Source organism: Monodon monoceros, unplaced genomic scaffold, assembly GCF_005190385.1.
Source record: "Monodon monoceros isolate NGI ecotype Baffin Bay Population unplaced genomic scaffold, NGI_Narwhal_1 Super_Scaffold_6, whole genome shotgun sequence".
Classification (NCBI taxonomy): domain Eukaryota; kingdom Metazoa; phylum Chordata; class Mammalia; order Artiodactyla; family Monodontidae; genus Monodon; species Monodon monoceros.
In genome coordinates, this window is record NW_021703783.1 from 37,112,436 (window position 1) to 37,131,720 (window position 19,285).

Genomic DNA, 19,285 nt, shown 5'->3' on the forward strand with positions numbered 1-19,285 from the left:
AGCAATGGCAGGCACTCCAGACAGTTCAAATATGCAGAAGTGCAGGACACTAATTCACCTTCAGTTAAGGCTTACTGAACGAATTCCCTCCTATATTAGGCCAGTGCATCATCAATTCCAACTGTCTCAGTTTTCTCCCCAACCTGTTCCTGGCAAGCAGCAGCACATGTACAACTCCTATCTCCCTATGACTACCAATGAAAAAATTCAATTTATCCACAAAGAATATTTGGTGTGAAAGACGCTGCATTAAAATCAAGAAGACAAATTCAAATTGCATCACCTTTTCCATGGCAAAAAACACCATGAAGACTGAAAAAATATCACATTAAATAATCTGTGGCTAGGTGGCATTTTCAGCTGGACAACTTGGCTTAGAATTCTTTCTGGCCCCTTGAAAGATTTCTTTCCTCAACAAAAATGTTCACTCCTAAAATATGGGATAATTAAGCACCCATTAGAATAGGACTCCTGATCCATTTTTCTAAAGGACTCTTAGAAATCTACAGAAGAACTTCTGCCTAGAAGCTAAAACCACCAAAGATGCACAATCTAAACATAACAGTATCTGAAGGCTAGGCTTGCTCGCCCTCATGGCACCAGCACTGTTAAATTCATAAGCTCCAATCTCTGAAGTCATATAGGCTGCAAAAATTGAGGATGCAGCTGCCTCCCTTCAGATATACAGATAAAAATCAAGTCTTACATTCATAATATAATTTAAAATACAATGTCCTAAAAATTCCCAATCACAGTTTTCATTGTTTTCAGTATCCTTTAGCTCCATGGCTTCTCCCAGATCTATTCTCACATATGGTCTGGGCTTTCACAGGAAGGATAGCACATCCCCCTACCCTTCAGAGACCCTGAGACTGCTCTTACTTGAACACTTTCCCAAAGCCCAATATGAAAAAAAGGACATCCAATTCTGTAGGGCAGAAGCCAGCCTAGCTCTCCAGCCTTCTTCCTCAACCCCACCTTTGTTCTGTATCAAAAGGAAAAAGGGGGTAAAAAGGAAGTTTTTATAATGGAGTCCAGAGTCAGACCATTGGCTGCACCTGCCCAAACTAGAATTTAGAAGGCTACCCTCAATTACAACATAAAGAAAGAGAAATGTCAAATACAGGCCTCTTCCTTCCTTTATGTTTTAAAGGCCACACCGTGTTCTCTCTAGTAGACTGTTAGGAAGTAAAAATGGTGAAGTACAGGGAAGGAAAGATAAAACATGATTTTTAAACACACGCACTAAAAACACACATACCCACACTTACATACACACTTAAAGGTCGAAACACTTCAAGTGGCCAGAGCCGATCTCAGAACTCACGGCCAAAATCCTATCCTCCCATCCCCACTACACACACACCCCCACCCTCCAATCCCACCCCCCAGGACTCACTGCCGTGTATCTTATACACACAGCAAAATCCCTATCCCTTCCCCAATTATATAAAAAAACTAAACAGATAACTTACTTTCTTTAAATTATTTTTTTAAAGTCTCTTAAAAGATTTTGACATTTAAATACTTCCTCTCTTCGGATATATTAAACACCAAAAGGATCCACAACTGTTTGATAAAACAAACCCTCCATACTTCAGTCCTGGCAAGAAGAGGGAAGATATCAACTCTAATCGACCTAATTAGGAGGTGGAGAGGCCAAGAACAGAGAAAGTATTCTGAATCCTTCACAGCTTTAACACATTCTCACCTCTCAGTAAAAACTATAATAAAATAGTTAAATTTCTGAGGCAGGCGATATAATAACCAAGGCCCTCTACCACCTTCCCATGTCTCAATATAAATTTATTTCTAGTCCAACAAGGGTGACATGTTTCATAAGGGAAGTAATTTTCTTAGTCCAGAATCAGTAGTTTAAAAAAAAAAAAAAAAAAAGATGTGTTTTTAAAGTTTTTTTCTCCTTGTCTTTTTCTTTTTTACTTGGGAAGGGGTGGAAGTGGTGGAGGAGGTTCTGATGGTAGAGGTGGTAGCCGGGGTTTGTCTGTATTGCCAGGTCTGGAGGACATTCCACCAGCCCGTGGATTCAGATATTCTCCATAAGAATGAACATATTCAAACGCAGGTGGCTGAGTGGGCTGAACACCTTGGGCATGGAGAAGGGAGTGAAGCATATTCACAGTATCTTGATAGTCTATGGTCTGGGTTGCATTGTGACCATTGGCCCCAGTGGAGCCTTTATCCAATTTCATGTGAGGAACTCGAGTTTTACAGCTGGGCTGTGAAAAAGTAAGGCCACTTGTGTCTGAGCTATGCCCAGGCAACTGGGCCATTGTAGGAAGAGGAGGGAAGGAGAAATTTATGGAAGAGGATTTAGTATTCTTGGCAGTCTTAGCTGAATGATCAAACACTGCCCCTCCAGTCTCTTCAGGGAAGGGCCTTTTACGAGAAGAACTGGAAGAGGAGAAAGAGCTAGATAAGCCATAGGGCTTGTGTGCTAAGGTGCTTGTCTGGCTACTATGTTTTGGATCACCTGGACGTTTGCTCCCAGTACTAGCTGGAAGCTGGGAGTGAGAGTGTTTGTGTGAGTGGTGATTATGATGATGGTGATGATTAGATGGGTGAGTCTTGTGCTTTTCTTTGTGCTCACGGCTCTTTGTGACACTGTCATCTACAGAATTGTGCTTGTCAGCTGCAGTGTGAACTTTGATGCGCATTTTTATCTCCTCTGGTTTTGAAGTGGCAGCTTTATCTCCACTTGTCATTGGGATTCTCATTTTGAGAGCTGTTTTGTCAGTCTTTTCCAGAAAAGGCCGCTCAGGGTTTTCTGAGCCCTCTATGGGCATTTTCAGAAGGATGAAAGAATGGCTATCATGGTGAGCCAGAAGATTCTGGGCAGCGAAGGCATACTGTGACTTCACATTGGCCTCCATGTTCTCCAGTTGCCTCTTCTGGGCAGCCAACTCTTCTGCATGCTTTGCACGGTATTCTTTCAGTGATACTTTAGCTGATGGCACACTCTTACTATTCTGCTTCTGGGAAACAAATGCATTTGAACCATCCTGTTGCAAGGAATGATCAACTCCTATAAGTGCTAAATTCTCACTAGTCCGATGACCCTGAGCAGGTTCTACCTTAAAAGGAGGGTGGGAGGACAGCCAACACTCACTCGGCAACATCTCCACATTGCTTAAGTTACTGGTTGACTCTTCAGTGGCTGGAAGGGAAGGCACTGCACTTGTGGCAGAAGAAGCTGACATACTCATTAAACCTGCAATAGTGGTATCTGAAGAGCTCTGGGAAATCATATTAAGGATTGTCTGCTCCGAAGTGTTTTCATCTGCTCCTCGGTCATCCGTTTTTGTTTTCTTGGCAGCCTGGCATGCCTAGAATGAAGCAAATAGCATCTTTTCACTTCAGGTAATTTATCAAATGGAAAAAAAACACTGAAATGAGTAGACTGTGTTTGCTGTGACATTGGGAGTTTGGGATAGCCCATAACCAGGAGGTTACTCTAACATGAGACTGATAATTATTACCATCAGGAGAGATACGATTTTTTAAACCTTCAATCAAGCATCACAAGATCTCAAAGAGGTATCTGAACTCCCATGTTTGTTGCAGCACTTTTCACAATACCTAAGGTATGAAAGCAACCCAAGTGTCCATCAATAAATGAATGTATTTTAAAAAATGTGGTCTATATATACAATGAAATACCATTTAGCCTTAAAAAAGGAGGAAGATTCTGTGAAGACAGCAGAGTAGGAAGCACCAGGAATCTGTCCCACCTAGACAACAACTGCAAAGGCAGAATCTGTCTGACATAACTATTTTGGAACTTTGCAGTCTGTTGAAGGCTTGCAGCTGCCAGGGTAAGCCCTGGACAATAAACTGAAGTTAATTTCCCTCAATTTCAGCTCTCAGCCCCAGTCAGCTGTGCAGCTGTTCCTGGAGTCACTTGCACACAGCTTGGGGGACCCTGGTTAGGCAAAAAGAGCTCTATTTTCCAAATATTGGAGATCTGTGGTCTGATCGCTGACTGCTGCTTTCAATCACAGAGGTACAAAGAGAAAGGTAGCCATTGTTGTTGCACCTCCCTCCATTGTTGTAATCCCCTCCCCCTCTGGCTGAAGTGACTTCCCTGGATATAAAGGGCCAGCCCCCTTCCTCCCCCACTTCATTTTTTGCTTTTTCTCCCTTTGGGAGCCAGATATTAGAGTAGAACATTAAAAAAAACACTGTCCCTACAGAAATGTCCAGGAAAAGGCTCAGATAAGAACTGAGAAGACATTAATTTTATACATCAAGCTGATCCTCAGCACAGAAATATCCTTCAAAATCAAGCCCCAACCCCAAATATACAAAAAAAAAAAAAAAATCCCAGCAAACCCCAGGAAAGGGAGAGAATCTGATTTCCAGAGTTACCATGTTATTAGATTCAAATGTCCAGTCTTCAACAAAAAAATCACAAGGCACATAAAGAAACACGAAAGTATAGCCCATTCAAAGGAAGAAAAAAAATCAACAGAAATTGTCCCTGAAAAAGACCCAATGGCAGATCTACTAGGCAAAGACATTAACTGCCTTAAAGATACTCAAGGAAATGAAAATGTCAAAAAGTCAAGAAAACAACATGTGAACAAAATTAAAGTATCAAAAAAGAGATTAAAAACTTTAAAAGAAACCAGAAAGAAATCCTGGAGCTGAAAAGTACAATAACTGAAATGAAAGATGCACTGGAGGGATTCAAAGGCAGATCTGAACAGGCAGAAGAATCAGCAAACTTGAAAATAGGACAATGGAAATTATCACGTCTGAGGAACAGAAAGAAAAAAGACTGAAGCAAGTGAACAGAGCCTAAGGGACCTATGGGACACCATCAAATAGACCAATGTATGCATTGTGGGAATTCCAGAAAATGAAAAGAAAGAGAGAGAGGCAGAGAATATGTGAAGATACAGCAGCTCAGAACTCTGCAAATCTGATGAAAAAACATGAACATAGATATCCAAGAAGCTCAGTGAACTCCAGGATGAACTCAAAGAGACTCACATCAAGACATATCATACTTAACCCTCCCAGACTTCAGAGAGTACTACAAAGCTATCAGTAATCAGTGTGGTACTGGCACAAAATCAGACATCTGGATCAATGGAACAGAATAGAGAGCCCATAAATAAACACACATGCCTACAGTCAATTAATCTTTGGCAAAGGAGGCAAGAATATACAGTCTCTTCAACAAGTGGTGTTGGGAAAGTTGGATAGCCACATGTAATTCAATGAAGTTAGAACACACCCTCACACCATACACAAAAATAAACTCAAAATGGCTTAAAGACTTAAACATAAGACATGACACCATAAAACTCCTAGATGAGAACATAAGCAAAACATCCTCTGACATAAATGTACCAAGGTTTTCTTAGGTCAGTCTCCCAAGGCAATAGAAATAAAAGCAAAAATAAACAAATGGACCTAATCAAATACAAGCTTTTGCATAGCAAAGGAAACAGTAAACAAAATGAAAAGATAACCTATGGACAAGGAGAAAATATTTGCAAATCATGTGACTGATAAGGGCTTAATTTCCAAAATATAAAAACAGCTCATACAACTCAACAACAAAAAAACAAACCACCCAATCCAAACGTGGGAAGAAGACCTAAATACACATTTCTCCAAAGAAGATATACAGATGGCCAACAGGCACATGAAAAGATGCTCAACATCACTACTTATCAAAGAAGTGCAAATAAAACTACAAAGAGGTACCACCTCATACCAGTCAGAATGGCCATCATTAAAAAGTCTACAAATAACAAATGCTAGAAAGGGTATGGAGAAAAGGGAACCCTCCTATACTGTTGGTGGGAATGTAAGATGGTGCAGCCACTATGGAAAGCAGTATGGAGGTTCCTCAAAAAGCTAAAAATAGAGTTGCCATATCATCCAGCAATCCCACTCCTGGGCATACATCCGGACAAAACTATAGTTCAAAAAGATACATGCACCCCAATGTTCATAGCAGCACTATTCACAACAGCCAAAACGTGGAAACAACCTAAATGTCCATTGACAGATGAATGGATAAGACGATGTGGTACATATATACAATGGAATACTACTCAGCCATTAAAAAAGAACAAAATAATGTCATTTGCAGCAACATGGATGGACCTAGAGATTATCATACTAAGTGAAGTTAAAGTCAGACAAAGACAAATATCATATGATATCATTTATATGTGGAATCTAAAATATGACACAAATGAACTTATCTACGAAACAGAAACAGACTCACAGACATAAAGAACAGACTTAGGGTTGCCAAGGGGGAGGGGGATGAGGGAGGGATGGAGTGGGAGTTTGGGGTTAGCAGATGCAAACTATTATACATAGAATTGATAAACAACAAGGTCCTACTATATAGCACAAGGAACTATATTCAATATCCTCTGATAAACTATAATGTAAAAGAATATGAAAAAGAATGTATATATATGTATAAATGAACCACTTTGATGTACAGCAGAAATTAACACAACATTGTAAATCAACTACACTTCTATTTTTTTTTCTTTTTTTTGCCACACCACACAGCTTGCAGGATCTGTTCCCCGACCAGGGATTGAACCCAGGCCGTGGCAGTGAAAGTGCCAAATCCTAACCACTAGACCACCAGGTAACTCCCCAACTATACTTCAATTAAAAAAAAAAACAAACAGATGAATGGGTAAAGAAGATGTGGTATATATACGATGGAATACAACTCAGTCATAAAAAAGAAGGAAATTTTGCCATTTGCAACAACATAGATGAACTTGGAGGGTATTAGGCTAAAATACTGTATGTTACCACTTATATGTGGAATTTAAAAAATAAAATTAATGAATATAACAAAATAGATACAGACTCACAGATATAGGCAACAAACTAGTGGTTACCAGCGGGGAGAGGGAAGGGGGAAGGGGCAAGGTAAGGGTAGGGGATTAAGAGGTGCAAACTACTATGTATAACATAAATAAGCTACGAGGATATATAGTACAACACAGGGAATATAGCCAATACTTTATAATAAGTATAAATGGAATATAACCTTTAAAAATTGTGAATCGTTTTGTTATACACCTGAAATTTATATAATATTGTACATCAACTATACCTCAATTCTTAAAATCATGGTATTAAAAAAAAAAAAAGACATATCATACTCAAACTTTCAAAAGCCAAAGACAGAATTTTGAAAGCAGCAAGAAGCAAACTGTCACATACAAGGGATCCTCAATAAGATCATGAGATTTCTCAACAGAAACTTTGGAGGCCAGATAGTGAGCTGATACATCCCAAGTACTAAAAGAAAAAAACTGTCGGCCAAGCATCCTATATCCAGTAAGAATGTCCTTCAAAAAAGTGAAGGAGAAATTAATTATCTCCAGGTAAACAATAGCTGAGGGGGGCTTCCCTGGTGGCGCAGTGGTTGAGAGTCGCCTGCTGATGCAGGGGACACGGGTTCGTGCCCCGGTCCGGGAGGATCCCACATGCCACAGAGCAGTTGGGCCCGTGAGCCATGGCCGCTGAGCCTGCGCGTCTGGAGCCCGTGCTCTGCAACAGGAGAGGCCACAACAGTGAGAGGCCTGTGTACCGCAAAAAAAAAAAAAAAAAAAAAGCTGAGGGGATTCGTGACCACTAGACCAGCCATACAAGAAAGGCTCAAGGGAGTCCTCCAAGACAGTAACTTCAAGCCATATGGAGAAATAAAGACCTCAATAAAAGTAAATACATGGGCAATTATAAAAGCTGGTATTGTAACAATGGTTTGTAATTGCACATTTTGCTTTCTACATGATTTAGGAGACTAACACATTCTCAGGGAAAAAAAAAATTAGTGTAAAACCTAGTATTACTATAACTTTGTCTTATAATTCCAAATCTTATTTTTCTATAGTATAAGAGCCTAATGCATCTAAAAGAATTATTAGTTTTCGGGGGGCACACAATTATTTAATTTTGTAACATCAACAACCAAAAGGGATAAGGATGCAGCTGTAAAGGAGACAAATTTTGTATGTTAATACAAAAAATGAATGAAAAAGGAATCTAAAATTTTTCACTATGAAAAATCAACTAAGCACAAAAGACAGTATAATATAGGAAATGAGGGACAAAAAAGCCGTTAAGGCATGCAGTAAGCATACCTTGGAGATACTGTGGGTTCCGTTCCAGAGCATCTCAATAAAGCAAATATCACAATAAAGTGAGCCACACAAATGTTTTGGTTTCCCAGTGCATATAAAAATTGTGTTTAGGGCTTCCCTGGTGGCGCAGTGGTTGAGAGTCTGCCTGCCGACGCAGGGGATGCGGGTTTGTGACCCGGTCCGGGAAGATCCCACATGCCGCAGAGCGGCTGGGCCCATGAGCCACGGCCGCTGAGCCTGCGCGTCCGGAGCCTGTGCTCCGCAACGGGAGAGGCCACAGCATTGAGAGGCCCACGTACCGCAAAAAAAAAAAAAAAAAAAAAAAAAAATTGTGTTTACACTACAGTCTATTAAATGTGCAATAGCATTATGTCTAAAGAAAAATGGACATACCTTAATTTAAAATACCTTATTGCTAAAAAATGCTAACCATCATTTGAGCCTTCAGTGAGCTGTAGTAGTAATACTAAAGATTACTGATCACATATCACCATAACAGATACAATGATAATGAAAAAGTTCAGCATACTGCCATAATTACCAATGTGTAACAGAGACACGAAGTAAGCAAATACTGTTGGGAAAATGGCGTCAACAGACTTGCTTGACGCAGGGCTGCCACAAACCTTCAATATAAAAAATGCAATATCTGCAAAGTTCAATAAAACAAGGTGTGCCTGTCTAAAAATCAAATAGCATTAAGTGACAGAAGTAAATCTCTCCTTATATGTAATTACTTTAAGTGTAAATGGATTAAACTCTTAAGGAAGAGACAGAGATTTGTAGAATGGATAAAAACATATGATCCAACTATATGCTATCTACAAGAGGCTGAGATCCAAAGACCCAAATGGGCTGAAAGTGAAAGGATGGAAAAAGGTATACAATGCAAACAGTAACCAAAAGAGAGCATGCATGGCTATACTAATAGCAGACAAAATAGACTTGAAATAAAAAAGATTTCAAGAGACAAAAAAGAGCATTATATATTTTAAAAGGCTAGCTACAGAAATTAGACATAGCAATTATAAACATTTACACACCTAATGACAGGCCATCAAAATATATGAGGCCAAAACCTAACAGAATTAAAGAGAAATAGACAGCTTTACAGTAATAGTTGGAGACTTCAATACCCCACTCACAACAATAGATCAAGCAGAAGATAAGGAAGTAGGACTTAATAAACTAACTAGATCTACAGACATACACAGAACACTCTCCCCAAAAACATTAGCACATACATTCTTCAAGTGCATATGGGACATTATCCAGAACAGACCATATGTTAGGCTGCAAACTTAGTCAATAGATTTTAAAAGATACATATCACACCATGTATTTTTTCTGACCACAACAAGATAAAGTTAGAAATCAGTATCAGAAAGAAAATCGGGGGAAAAAAAAAATCACAAAATTGTAGAAATTAAACCAATGGATCAAAGAAATCAAAAGGGAAATTAGAAAATACTTAGAGACCAAGAAAAACAAAACACAACATATCAAACGTAAGGTATGCAGCAAAAGTGGTGCTAAGGGAGAAATTTATAGCTATAAACACTACATTAAAAAAACCAGGGACTTCCCTGGCGGTCCAATGGTTAAGACTCTGCACTCCCAATGCAGGAGCTATGAGTTCAGTCCCTGGTTGAGGAACTAAGATCCAGTATGCCACACAGAGTAGCCAAAAAAATAAAAATTTTAAAAGTAAAACGTACTTAATAAAAAAACAAGAAACTGGGAATTCCCTAGCAGCCCAGTGGTTAGGACTCCGTGAGCTCACTGCCTGGGGGGCCTGGGTTCAATCCCTGGTCGGGGAACTAAAAATCCCACAAGCTGGGCAGTGTGGCCAAAAAAAAAAAAAAAAAACAACCAAGAAACATCTCAAAATAACAAACTAACTTTATAACTTAAGGAACTAGAAAAAGAACTGAACACAAAGCTAGCAGAAGGAAAGATATAATAAAGATTAGAGCAGAGATAAAATAGAGAAAAACCAAAACAAAAATTGGTTCCTTGAGAACATCAACAAAATTGACAAATCTTTAGCTAGACAGACTAAGAAGAAAGAGGGAAGACTCAAGCTACTAAAATCAGAAATAAAAGTGGAGACATTGCTACCATTCTAACAGAACAAACTGTATATCAACAAATTGAATAACCCAGACAAAAGGGACAAATTCCTAGAAACACAAAACCTATCAAGACTAAATCATGAAGAAACAGAAAATCTGAACAGACTTACAGCTAGTAATAAAATTGAATCAGGACTTCCCTGGTGGCCCAGTGGTTAAGAATCCGCCTGCCAATGCAGGGGACACAGGTTCGAGCCCTGGTCCGGGAAGATCCCACATGCTGCGGAGCAACTAAGCCCACGTGCCACAACTACTGAGCCTGCACTCTAGAACCCGCGAGCCACAACTACTGAGCCCACACGCGCCTAGAGCCCGTGCTCCGCAACAAGAGGAGCCACTGCAATGAGAAGCCTGCCCACTGCAACAAAGAGTAGCCCCCGCTCCCCGCAACTAGAGAAAGCCTGTGGGCAGCAATGAAGACCCAACACAGCCCTAAATAAATAAATAAATTTTTAAAAATAAATAAATAAAATTAAATCAGTAATCAAAAACCTCCAAAGGAAAAAAAGACTTACTGGTTAATCCTATCAATCATTTAACAAAGTAATGCCACTCCTTTTCAAACTTTCCAAAAATTTGAAGAGGAGGGAACACTTCTCAACTCATTCTATGAGGCAAGCATTACCCTGATACCAAAGCTAGAAGAAAACACTACAAGAAAGGAAAACTACAGGCCAATATCCCTTATAACCACAGACGCAAAAATCATCAACAAAATACTAGCAAGATGGGCTTCCCTGGTGGCGCAGTGGTTGAGAGTCCGCCTGCTGATGCAGGGGATACGGGTTCGTGCCCCGGTCCGGGAAGATCCCACATGCCGTGGAGTGGCTGGGCCTGTGAGCCATGGCTGCTGAGCCTGTGTGTCCGGAGCCTGTGCCCTGCAACGGCAGAGGCCACAACAGTGAGAGGCCCACGTACCGCAAAAAAACAAAAACAACAACAAAAAAAAAAAAAAAAAAAAAAAACCAAACAAAAATACTAGCAAGATGAATTTGGTGGCATTTAAAAAAAATTACATATCATGCATGACCAAGTGGAATTTATTCCTGGAATATAAGGAGGGTTCAACATATGGAAATCAACTGATGTAATATGTCACACAAACAGAATGAAGGAAATAAATCACATGATCATCTCAATTTGTGCAGAGAAAGCATTTGACAAAATTCAACACACTTTCATGATAAAAACACTCAACAAACTAGGAACATAAAGAGGAAACTACCTCAACATAATAAAAGTCACATATAAAAAACCCACAGTGAACATCATATTCAATGGTGAAAGACTGAAAGTTTTCTTTAAGATCAGGAATAAGGAAAAGATGTTCACTTTCACCACTTCCATTCAACACTGTACTGGAAGTTCTAGCCACAGCAATCAGGCAAGAAAAAGAAACAGCATCAAATTGGAAAAGAAGAAGTAAAATTATCTCTGTTTGCAGATGACATGAACTTATATGTAGAAAACTCTAAAGACTCAACCAAAAAGAATTTATTTTTTCTGATTTTATTAGAATTAATAAATGAATTGTGCAAAGTAACAGGATACAAAGTCAACAAATAAAATTCAGTTACATTTCTCTACATGAATAAACAATCTAAAAAGGAAATTATGAAAACAATTCCATTTACAACAGCACCAAAAAGAATAAAATACTTGGGAATTAACCAAGGAAGTAAAAAACTTGTACAATGAAAACTGCAAAACACTGCTGAAAAAAATTAAAACGTAACTGGAAACTCACCTATGTTCTGGATCCAAACATTAATTCAAACATTAATACTGTTAAAATGTGGGGGGACTTCCCTGGTGGTCCAGTGGTTAAGACTCTGCACTCCCAATGCAGGGGGCCCGGGTTCGATCCCTGGTCAGGGAACTAGATCCCGCATACATGCCACAACTAAGAGTCTGCATGCTGCAACTAAGAGTCCACATGCTGCAACTAAGAAGCCTACATGCCGCAACAAAGATCCCGTGTGCTGCAACTAAGACCCTGCACAGCCAAAATAAATTAAAAAAAAGAAAAAATCCTAGAATTCACATGGAATCTCAAAGGACCCTGAATAGTCAAAACAATCTTGAAAATGAAGAACAAAACAGAAAGACTCACACTTCCTGATTCCAAAACTTACCACAAAGCCACAGTAATCAAAACAGTGGGGTACTGACATACAGACATATAGATGAATGGAACAGAAGAGAAAGCCCAGAAATAAACCTTCACATACATGGCCAAATGATTTTTGACAAGGGTGCCAAGACCATTCAATGGGGAAAGGACAGTCTTCTCAACAAATGGTGCTAATTCCACTATACATAAATAAGACTTTGAAAAATATCTGAAATACAACTTTAGACTGCAATCTATATAAAAACAAAATTCTAAAATCCATTTAAAAGCAGGTAATGTCAAAGACAAAATTATAATACCAGTTCTAATCTCCTAACTCTGAATCTTTCCTATACCAGAAGCCAACATTCTGTGACTCAGAAAAGCCAAATTTTCCCCCTTAACACTCTCCACACAAAAAAATAACCAATGTTGCTGACCAAATGACTAAATCACAAGAGTTGCAAAACACCAAATAAATCTCACTGTCGCCTACAGCAATGGATTTCTGGGCCAGAAGCCAAGCCATGAAGTTGAAATTATGACTATTGCATAACTACAAAAAGGGAAATTCCAAACCGAGGGTACATATCCATATCTGGTATTTTCACTGGTGTGGTCAAAAGAAGAAAATGGTTTGTTCCACAAACTGACAGCAATAATTCTTACCCTCCAATTCCGAATTCGTTTGAGCCTGTTGGGGGTTTTCTCCAGAATCTGTAGAAATTCATGTGTCAGTTCTACAAATGAAATTAGAACATTTAAGAAAAACTCAGAGAGGCAGAAGTAAAGAAATAAGAATAACCTCAACTAACTATATTCATCTGAAATCAAGTCACCTTTGGCCAGATATGTGACAGATCAAGAGCAAGTGCTATTCAAGGTCCCTTACTCTAAAACTTACCATCTAAAAGTTCCAAGGTCACAGTGGCGTCAACATACTCCCACCAGTGCTTCCCATCAGTTGAGACTGGGATCTCCCAGTTGGACCACTTGCAAGCCAGATGAATGCAGACACAGGCCACCACAGGAGGTGTGTACTGCAGGCTAAATGTGGTCAAATGCAGGCTGACATCAGAGGGAAGGAAACAAGAGAGTGTCATGAGCTCTCAATTCTGAACCCAAAGTTAAAACTCTCCATTACTTTAAAAAAAAAGTTAAAAAAAAAAAAGAGTTAAAAAAATAAAAAACCCACTGGAGAGCAAGAAGGGCAAGAAATATCCAGTGCTCTGACCCAGCACCCAACATGATTTTTTCCATTAACCCACCGGCTCAGGTAACAACTTTTCTAATTTTTCTGACTACACATCATTTAATCCACACACTAATGAAGGACTGGAAAAAATAAAAACAAAAATAAAAGACTGAGCATTCAGTTTTTTAAAATAAGGATTAATTATCCTGAGAATAAGCTCAGAACTTAAGGAAAATTATAAGATTTTTGATATGTATAATCCCTAAATCAAATACCTAAGGAAATATTCTAAAAATTATATTGTCTCATGCCAATCATAGGTCTGGTCTCTTTAAAATAATGAATAGACAATCATTCTCTCAAGTGTCAATATACCTGACAGTTTACTTTTAAAATTTCTCCCACCAGGCTATAAAAATGAACTTCTTAGCCCTGACAGTCATTAGGAGTATCTTTGGTTTCCATGGACAACCAGTAGACTGGAGATGAGAATAAGCAAGTCATTTGGTAATACAAGTTATGTATTAATTTTTTTCTTTAAAAAAGGAAGGAGAAAGAAAAAGTATCATAACTCTTTACACATATACATGCCCATTTATCTGGGCGTGGGTGAAGAAAAAAAGAGTCTTAAAATATAGTAACAGCAGAATCCTCCAAATTAGATTTTAGTCACTGTCAATGAACCCCAAGTTTAAACAAACTTTCAGAATTATGCTCTTGGATATGTTAAAGCAAAGTAACAAATGCAGAATTAAGTAGGCTATCAAACGATCAGCAATAAATAAATATATCACTTTAACAAATTAAAAGAGCAGCATGGAAATTTTAAGGTACACATGAAAACTGCAGAAAAATCAACCTTTACCATAGAATTGTCTATAACACATTGAATCAGAGATCCTTGCCTGGGTCTTTGGCTTCTAGTTTACTAAGTGCAAGACCTGTCATCTTTCCATATACCCATCAAAAAGTGACAATTCTAATGCAAGTAAAGTACTATCCCAAAAACAGAAGAGAAAAATATTAAAATATAAACCTGTTGGTTGCCATGAAGTAAGAAGTCTGTGCTAAGTCCTTGCTTGCTAAAAAAAAGAAAGTGGGGAGGGGGAGAAGGTTATTAGTTCCATTCATTCTAAACAATTATTTAGTAAGCATGTAATATTTGCAAGGCAGAGAATATAGTGGTAAATGAGGCAGGCATGGTCCCTGACCACCTGATGTTTACATTCTACTGTCAAAGAAAACAGTTTGAGTGATTTTTAATTATAATATTAATAATTAGGCTGCTTCCCGACTTAGGGACCTAAGCTTTATTCTGCACACCAGGTATAAGGGGTACATGTTTAAAATGCAATTCCTGGGCATCCTCCCTAGAGTTTGACTCAACACATTTGGAGAAGAATGTAACAAACATTTTTACTTGTTAGTAACTCAGAGATCCTGATACAAGGGTTCACTGAGAAATTCTAAGCTAGGGGATGAACTAATTTGGAGGCAAGATCAGAATCCAGAAGACCTTGCTATATCTGGAAAAAATTAGCAAATAACATAAATTATTCATATATATTACAATTTTTAAAATTCCTCCTTCAGGCTTCCCTGGTGGCGCAGTGGTTAAGAATCGCCTGCCGATGCCGGGGACACGGATTCGAGCCCTGGTCTGGGAAGTTCCCACATGCCGCGGAGCAACTAAGCCCACGCGCCACAGCTACTGAGCCTGCGGTCCAGAGCCCGCGAGCCACAATTCCTGAAGCCCGGCCACCTAGAGCCCGTGCTCTGCAACAAGAGAAGCTACCACAATGAGAAGCCCACACACTGCAACGAAGAGTAGCCCTCGCTCACCGCAACTAGAGAAAGCCCGCACACAGCAACAAAGACCCAATGCAGCTAAAAAAATAAAATAAATAAATAAACAAACATAAAAATTCCTCCTTCAAAAAAAAAAATGCTCTGGGTAACAAAGCAAATTTTAACCTTCCTTAGATTAAATATTAGCATTTATCCATCTGTTAGTGTAAACCTTTTAATGCTTTCAAAATATAAGAACTCAGGGAAAACTGAGTTTTCAGATGAAACACACAAATAAGGCCAATTGTCAATCAGTTAAGTCTACAAAACGAAAAATGGCATTTAAACGCACAGTGGTGTCTAGATAGCCTTGATACTACTATTTAAATATATTTAAATATATAAGAACTAGGTTTTGTGCAATTACAGCTACTAAAGTTAAATCGGAATAAAAACCAAGTCCTGGGCTTCCCTGGTGGCGCAGTGGTTGAGAGTCCGCCTGCCGATGCAGGGGACACGGGTTCGTGCCCCGGTCCGGGAAGATCCCACATGCCGTGGACCGGCTGGGCCTGTGAGCCATGGCCGCTGAGCCTGCGCGTCCGGAGCCTGTGCTCCACAACGGGAGAGGCCACAATAGTGAGAGGCCCGCGTACCACAAAATAAACAAACAAACAAAAAAAACAAGTCCTGCCAGGGAATTAACAAAGATGAAAATAAGTTCAAATAAATTCTAGATGACCCTCTGGGTGGCCTTAAGAGTGCCTAGGACAATCAACCCTAGAATCAAATTAACCCCCAAGACATCCTTAAAATTGCTGTTAGATACTTATGATTTGGTGACTTTTCAAAATCTGCCCCCAGCTTTGACAAACATCCATAAGAAACTAACTCTCTTTATCTGGAGATCACCTAAAAACATTATAAGAACCCAACAGAAAAACTCCAACCACTCATTTTGATTTAAGCCAGGTAGGTTTTTTAATTTAAATTTTGGCCAAAGCAGCTGTGTTCTGTATTTGTCCAGAGCAAATCTTAGCCTCTAAATGGTAAAACAATTTAAGACAGCATCTCAAGTTGGGATTCCTTACCTCGAACAAGTTGAGTGCACTTTACCACATGTGTATGTGGGTGATCAATTGTTAGTTCAAAGCCTAAAAAAAAAAAGGTAACTGGTTAAAAAGCTAAAGATACTCAAAATATTTTATATTTCTTTTATCTGAGTCATCATTGAAGGCCTCCCTCATTTTCTGGTCCCAAATCTGCCTGTTTAGAGGCTAAGAGAGTCAAAGTATGGAGCACACTCTTCTTTAAGATTATCTTCAAAGGTGCTAATGTTTTGAGCTAGAAGGCACCACTCAGATAATAAAGCTAATGCAGTCTCAAGATCCCTGAGCTACCAAAAACTTCTAAACACAAAACATTTTCTTAGGGACAATAGAATATAATACATGGTTGGAAGAAGCAATTACTCATGTAATAATTATCTTCGAAAGCTTAACCTTGAGAAAACATTTTGAAACCTATTCCTCTCTTACCTCAGTTTTGTCTCTTTTCATCATCTCAATTACTGTAAGTACTGATCATTTTATCTAACTCTAAATGATCTTTACCAAAATTACTTAAGGAAGATCGGTATGTCTACAAAAATTTTCAATGAAGTTTCTCTTTTTGAGTACATAAATTAAAATTTTCAATGAAATTTCTCTTTTTGAGTATGCAAATAAAATTTTCCAGTACAAGGAAATTCTAGGGAATTCCCTGGTGGTCCAGTGGTTAGGACTTGGCACTTTCACTACAGAGGGCCTGGGTTCAATCCCTGGTCGGGGAACTAAAATCCCACAAGTTGTGTGCCGCAGCCAAAATATTTAAAAAATAAAAATAAAGTCTGAGACAAACTGATTAAAAAAAAAAAAAAAAAGAAAAAAAATTCTATTGAGAAATTTACTTGATGCAAATTATTCTAAAAGTATAATTGATTCTTGCTAATTAGATCTTACTGGTTTCCACATTAAAATATTAATAAAAATTTACTCTACCAGAAAAATATCATTGTCCCCTAAAATATGGTTACCTTGAAGAAAACTAATTTAAAGTAAAAATTCGCAGAAACTGACTTCAGAGACAAACTTTGAAGAATTCACTGTATGTTTTGTACATGCAAAAATACAGCCCTACCAGTAACTTTCCAACATAACTCATGAAATACTCCCCTACCTAAAGAGAAAAATGATAGCCCAAAAGAACTAGAAAATCTTTATTTTCCGTATTTGCTAAGCTTTTAAAGGCAGTCTCTTTGATGAAAATAATAGATAATAGCAGAACATCATCAGATCTTTAGCCCATCAACTGCTATAGCTTGAATTCCTCCACCTCCACTCCACTGTTCTGAACACTGATTATCAATTTTAAAAACAAATGCTGTTATCTAAATATAATGACAAGCAGACTATAAAAATCCATGGAAGGAAAAAAAGTTGTTTAGATAGTTTCTGCCATTATTTATCAGAAAGTTAAAAACTGCCAAATCTTAACAAGCAAATCATGAATCCTAGAATATAAAACAAACAAACAAAAAACCCCTGCTAACTGCTACTTCAAAGGTCAGCCGTGCCTGCATTCTCTCTGTGGTATAGGCCAGGGTTAAATGACCTCTAAAATGTGCAAAAACCTTCCCAAGAAATTCTCTTCCTATTTCCTATTTTGCAAATATTAAAATCATTACATTATGTACATATTTCTTTAATGTTTTAAAGGAAAATAAACTTACCTAAAGTCTGCAGAATTATGCTTTCTAATATCACCAGATCTTGAACTTGTTGCAGGTAAGCCTGCAGGTAAGAAGACAAATTATTCCCCAAAAAGATACAATATATAATATATAAAGTGTAGGCAAATTCTAACAACCTCCAAGGGAAATCAAAGCCTCAAAAGGCAAGGGTGGGGTTATGAGGGAGAGTAGGAACTGAAATTAACCCTTATTCCTAACAGATTCTCCTTAAAAAAAAAAAAAAAAAGTGGTATAGTGAGAGATGTCACTTTATTTATAAATGGCTACAGAAAAAGCACCAGAGATCTAGTTCATTTTCAGACTGACATTTTAGGTTCTAAAGTTCATATGATGTAGACAGAATCCTACAGGCAATAGGCAATCTCAAACATTTGACTCCTGTTAAAACTTCCTTTTGGAGTAATGCTAGATTTTTAAAATTCATAAATGGGTTCACAGGAAAAGGGAACAAACAAAAAATTCTTTCAGATTTGTACTGGCCATTACTGTAGCCACTATCCACACATGGCTATCGAGCACTTGAAATGTGTTATGAGTGTAGAATACACACTGAATTGTGAAGACTTAGTTAAGAAATAATAATGTAAACCACTTCATTAATAATGTTTTAAAATTGATTATATGCTGAAATGACTATATTTTGGGGTTAAAGAAAATAATATATAAAATATAACATATTAAAATTAATCTTAATTTTTTTAAGTAAAGATTTTTATATAAAGTTTAATGAAAAGTTTAAAATATTTAATTACGTATGTGACTTCCCCTATATTTCTATTGGACAGCACTGGTCTAGAACTCTAGGAGAATGAGATTTGAGCCAGGAGTTAAGAGACTTATGTTGCTGCTAACTTTCCACTGAACTTTATGATCTTGAATAAGTCCAGTAAGGACTTAAACTATGCTAGTTCCCCTTTCCATATAGTGAAGAAAGTATATTCTCCTAGTCACCTGATAAGAGAGGCTCAGGTGAGAAGTCATGTAAATATACTTGAAAGAAAAAAAAATAAAGTAGGGATTTTATTTTTTGTTTTATTTTGTTAAAATAAAATTTTATTTGGTCAATTCTATAGACCAGTGGCAGTTAGTAGTCTCTAACGTAAATAA

At 38.0% G+C, this 19,285-nt stretch overlaps 1 protein-coding gene and 1 non-coding gene across 5 annotated transcripts in view; one reads left to right on the forward strand and one right to left on the reverse strand.

Annotated features, from left to right (window-relative positions):
* Positions 1–1,448: 1,448 nt before the first annotated feature.
* CCNT1 (cyclin T1) overlaps positions 1,449–19,285 on the reverse strand; it is a 29,527-nt gene continuing 11,690 nt past the window's right edge. For 3 of the 4 annotated variants that reach the window (XM_029204448.1, XM_029204449.1, XM_029204450.1), the window contains 6 exons: positions 18,158–18,218; positions 16,479–16,541; positions 14,639–14,684; positions 13,312–13,475; positions 13,077–13,147; positions 1,449–3,344 (listed from right to left, as the gene is read on the reverse strand). In XM_029204448.1, coding sequence (XP_029060281.1) covers positions 1,938–3,344; positions 13,077–13,147; positions 13,312–13,475; positions 14,639–14,684; positions 16,479–16,541; positions 18,158–18,218 — 1,812 coding nt within the window. In that variant the 3' untranslated portion in view covers positions 1,449–1,937. Of the gene's footprint in view, positions 3,345–13,076; positions 13,148–13,311; positions 13,476–13,917; positions 14,685–16,478; positions 16,542–18,157; positions 18,219–19,285 lie in introns of those variants that run through there. The other variant, XM_029204451.1, reaches the window with a different exon arrangement.
* TRNAG-CCC lies at positions 12,101–12,173 on the forward strand. Its single transcript has one exon. It is a non-coding gene; the product is annotated as a tRNA-Gly (tRNA).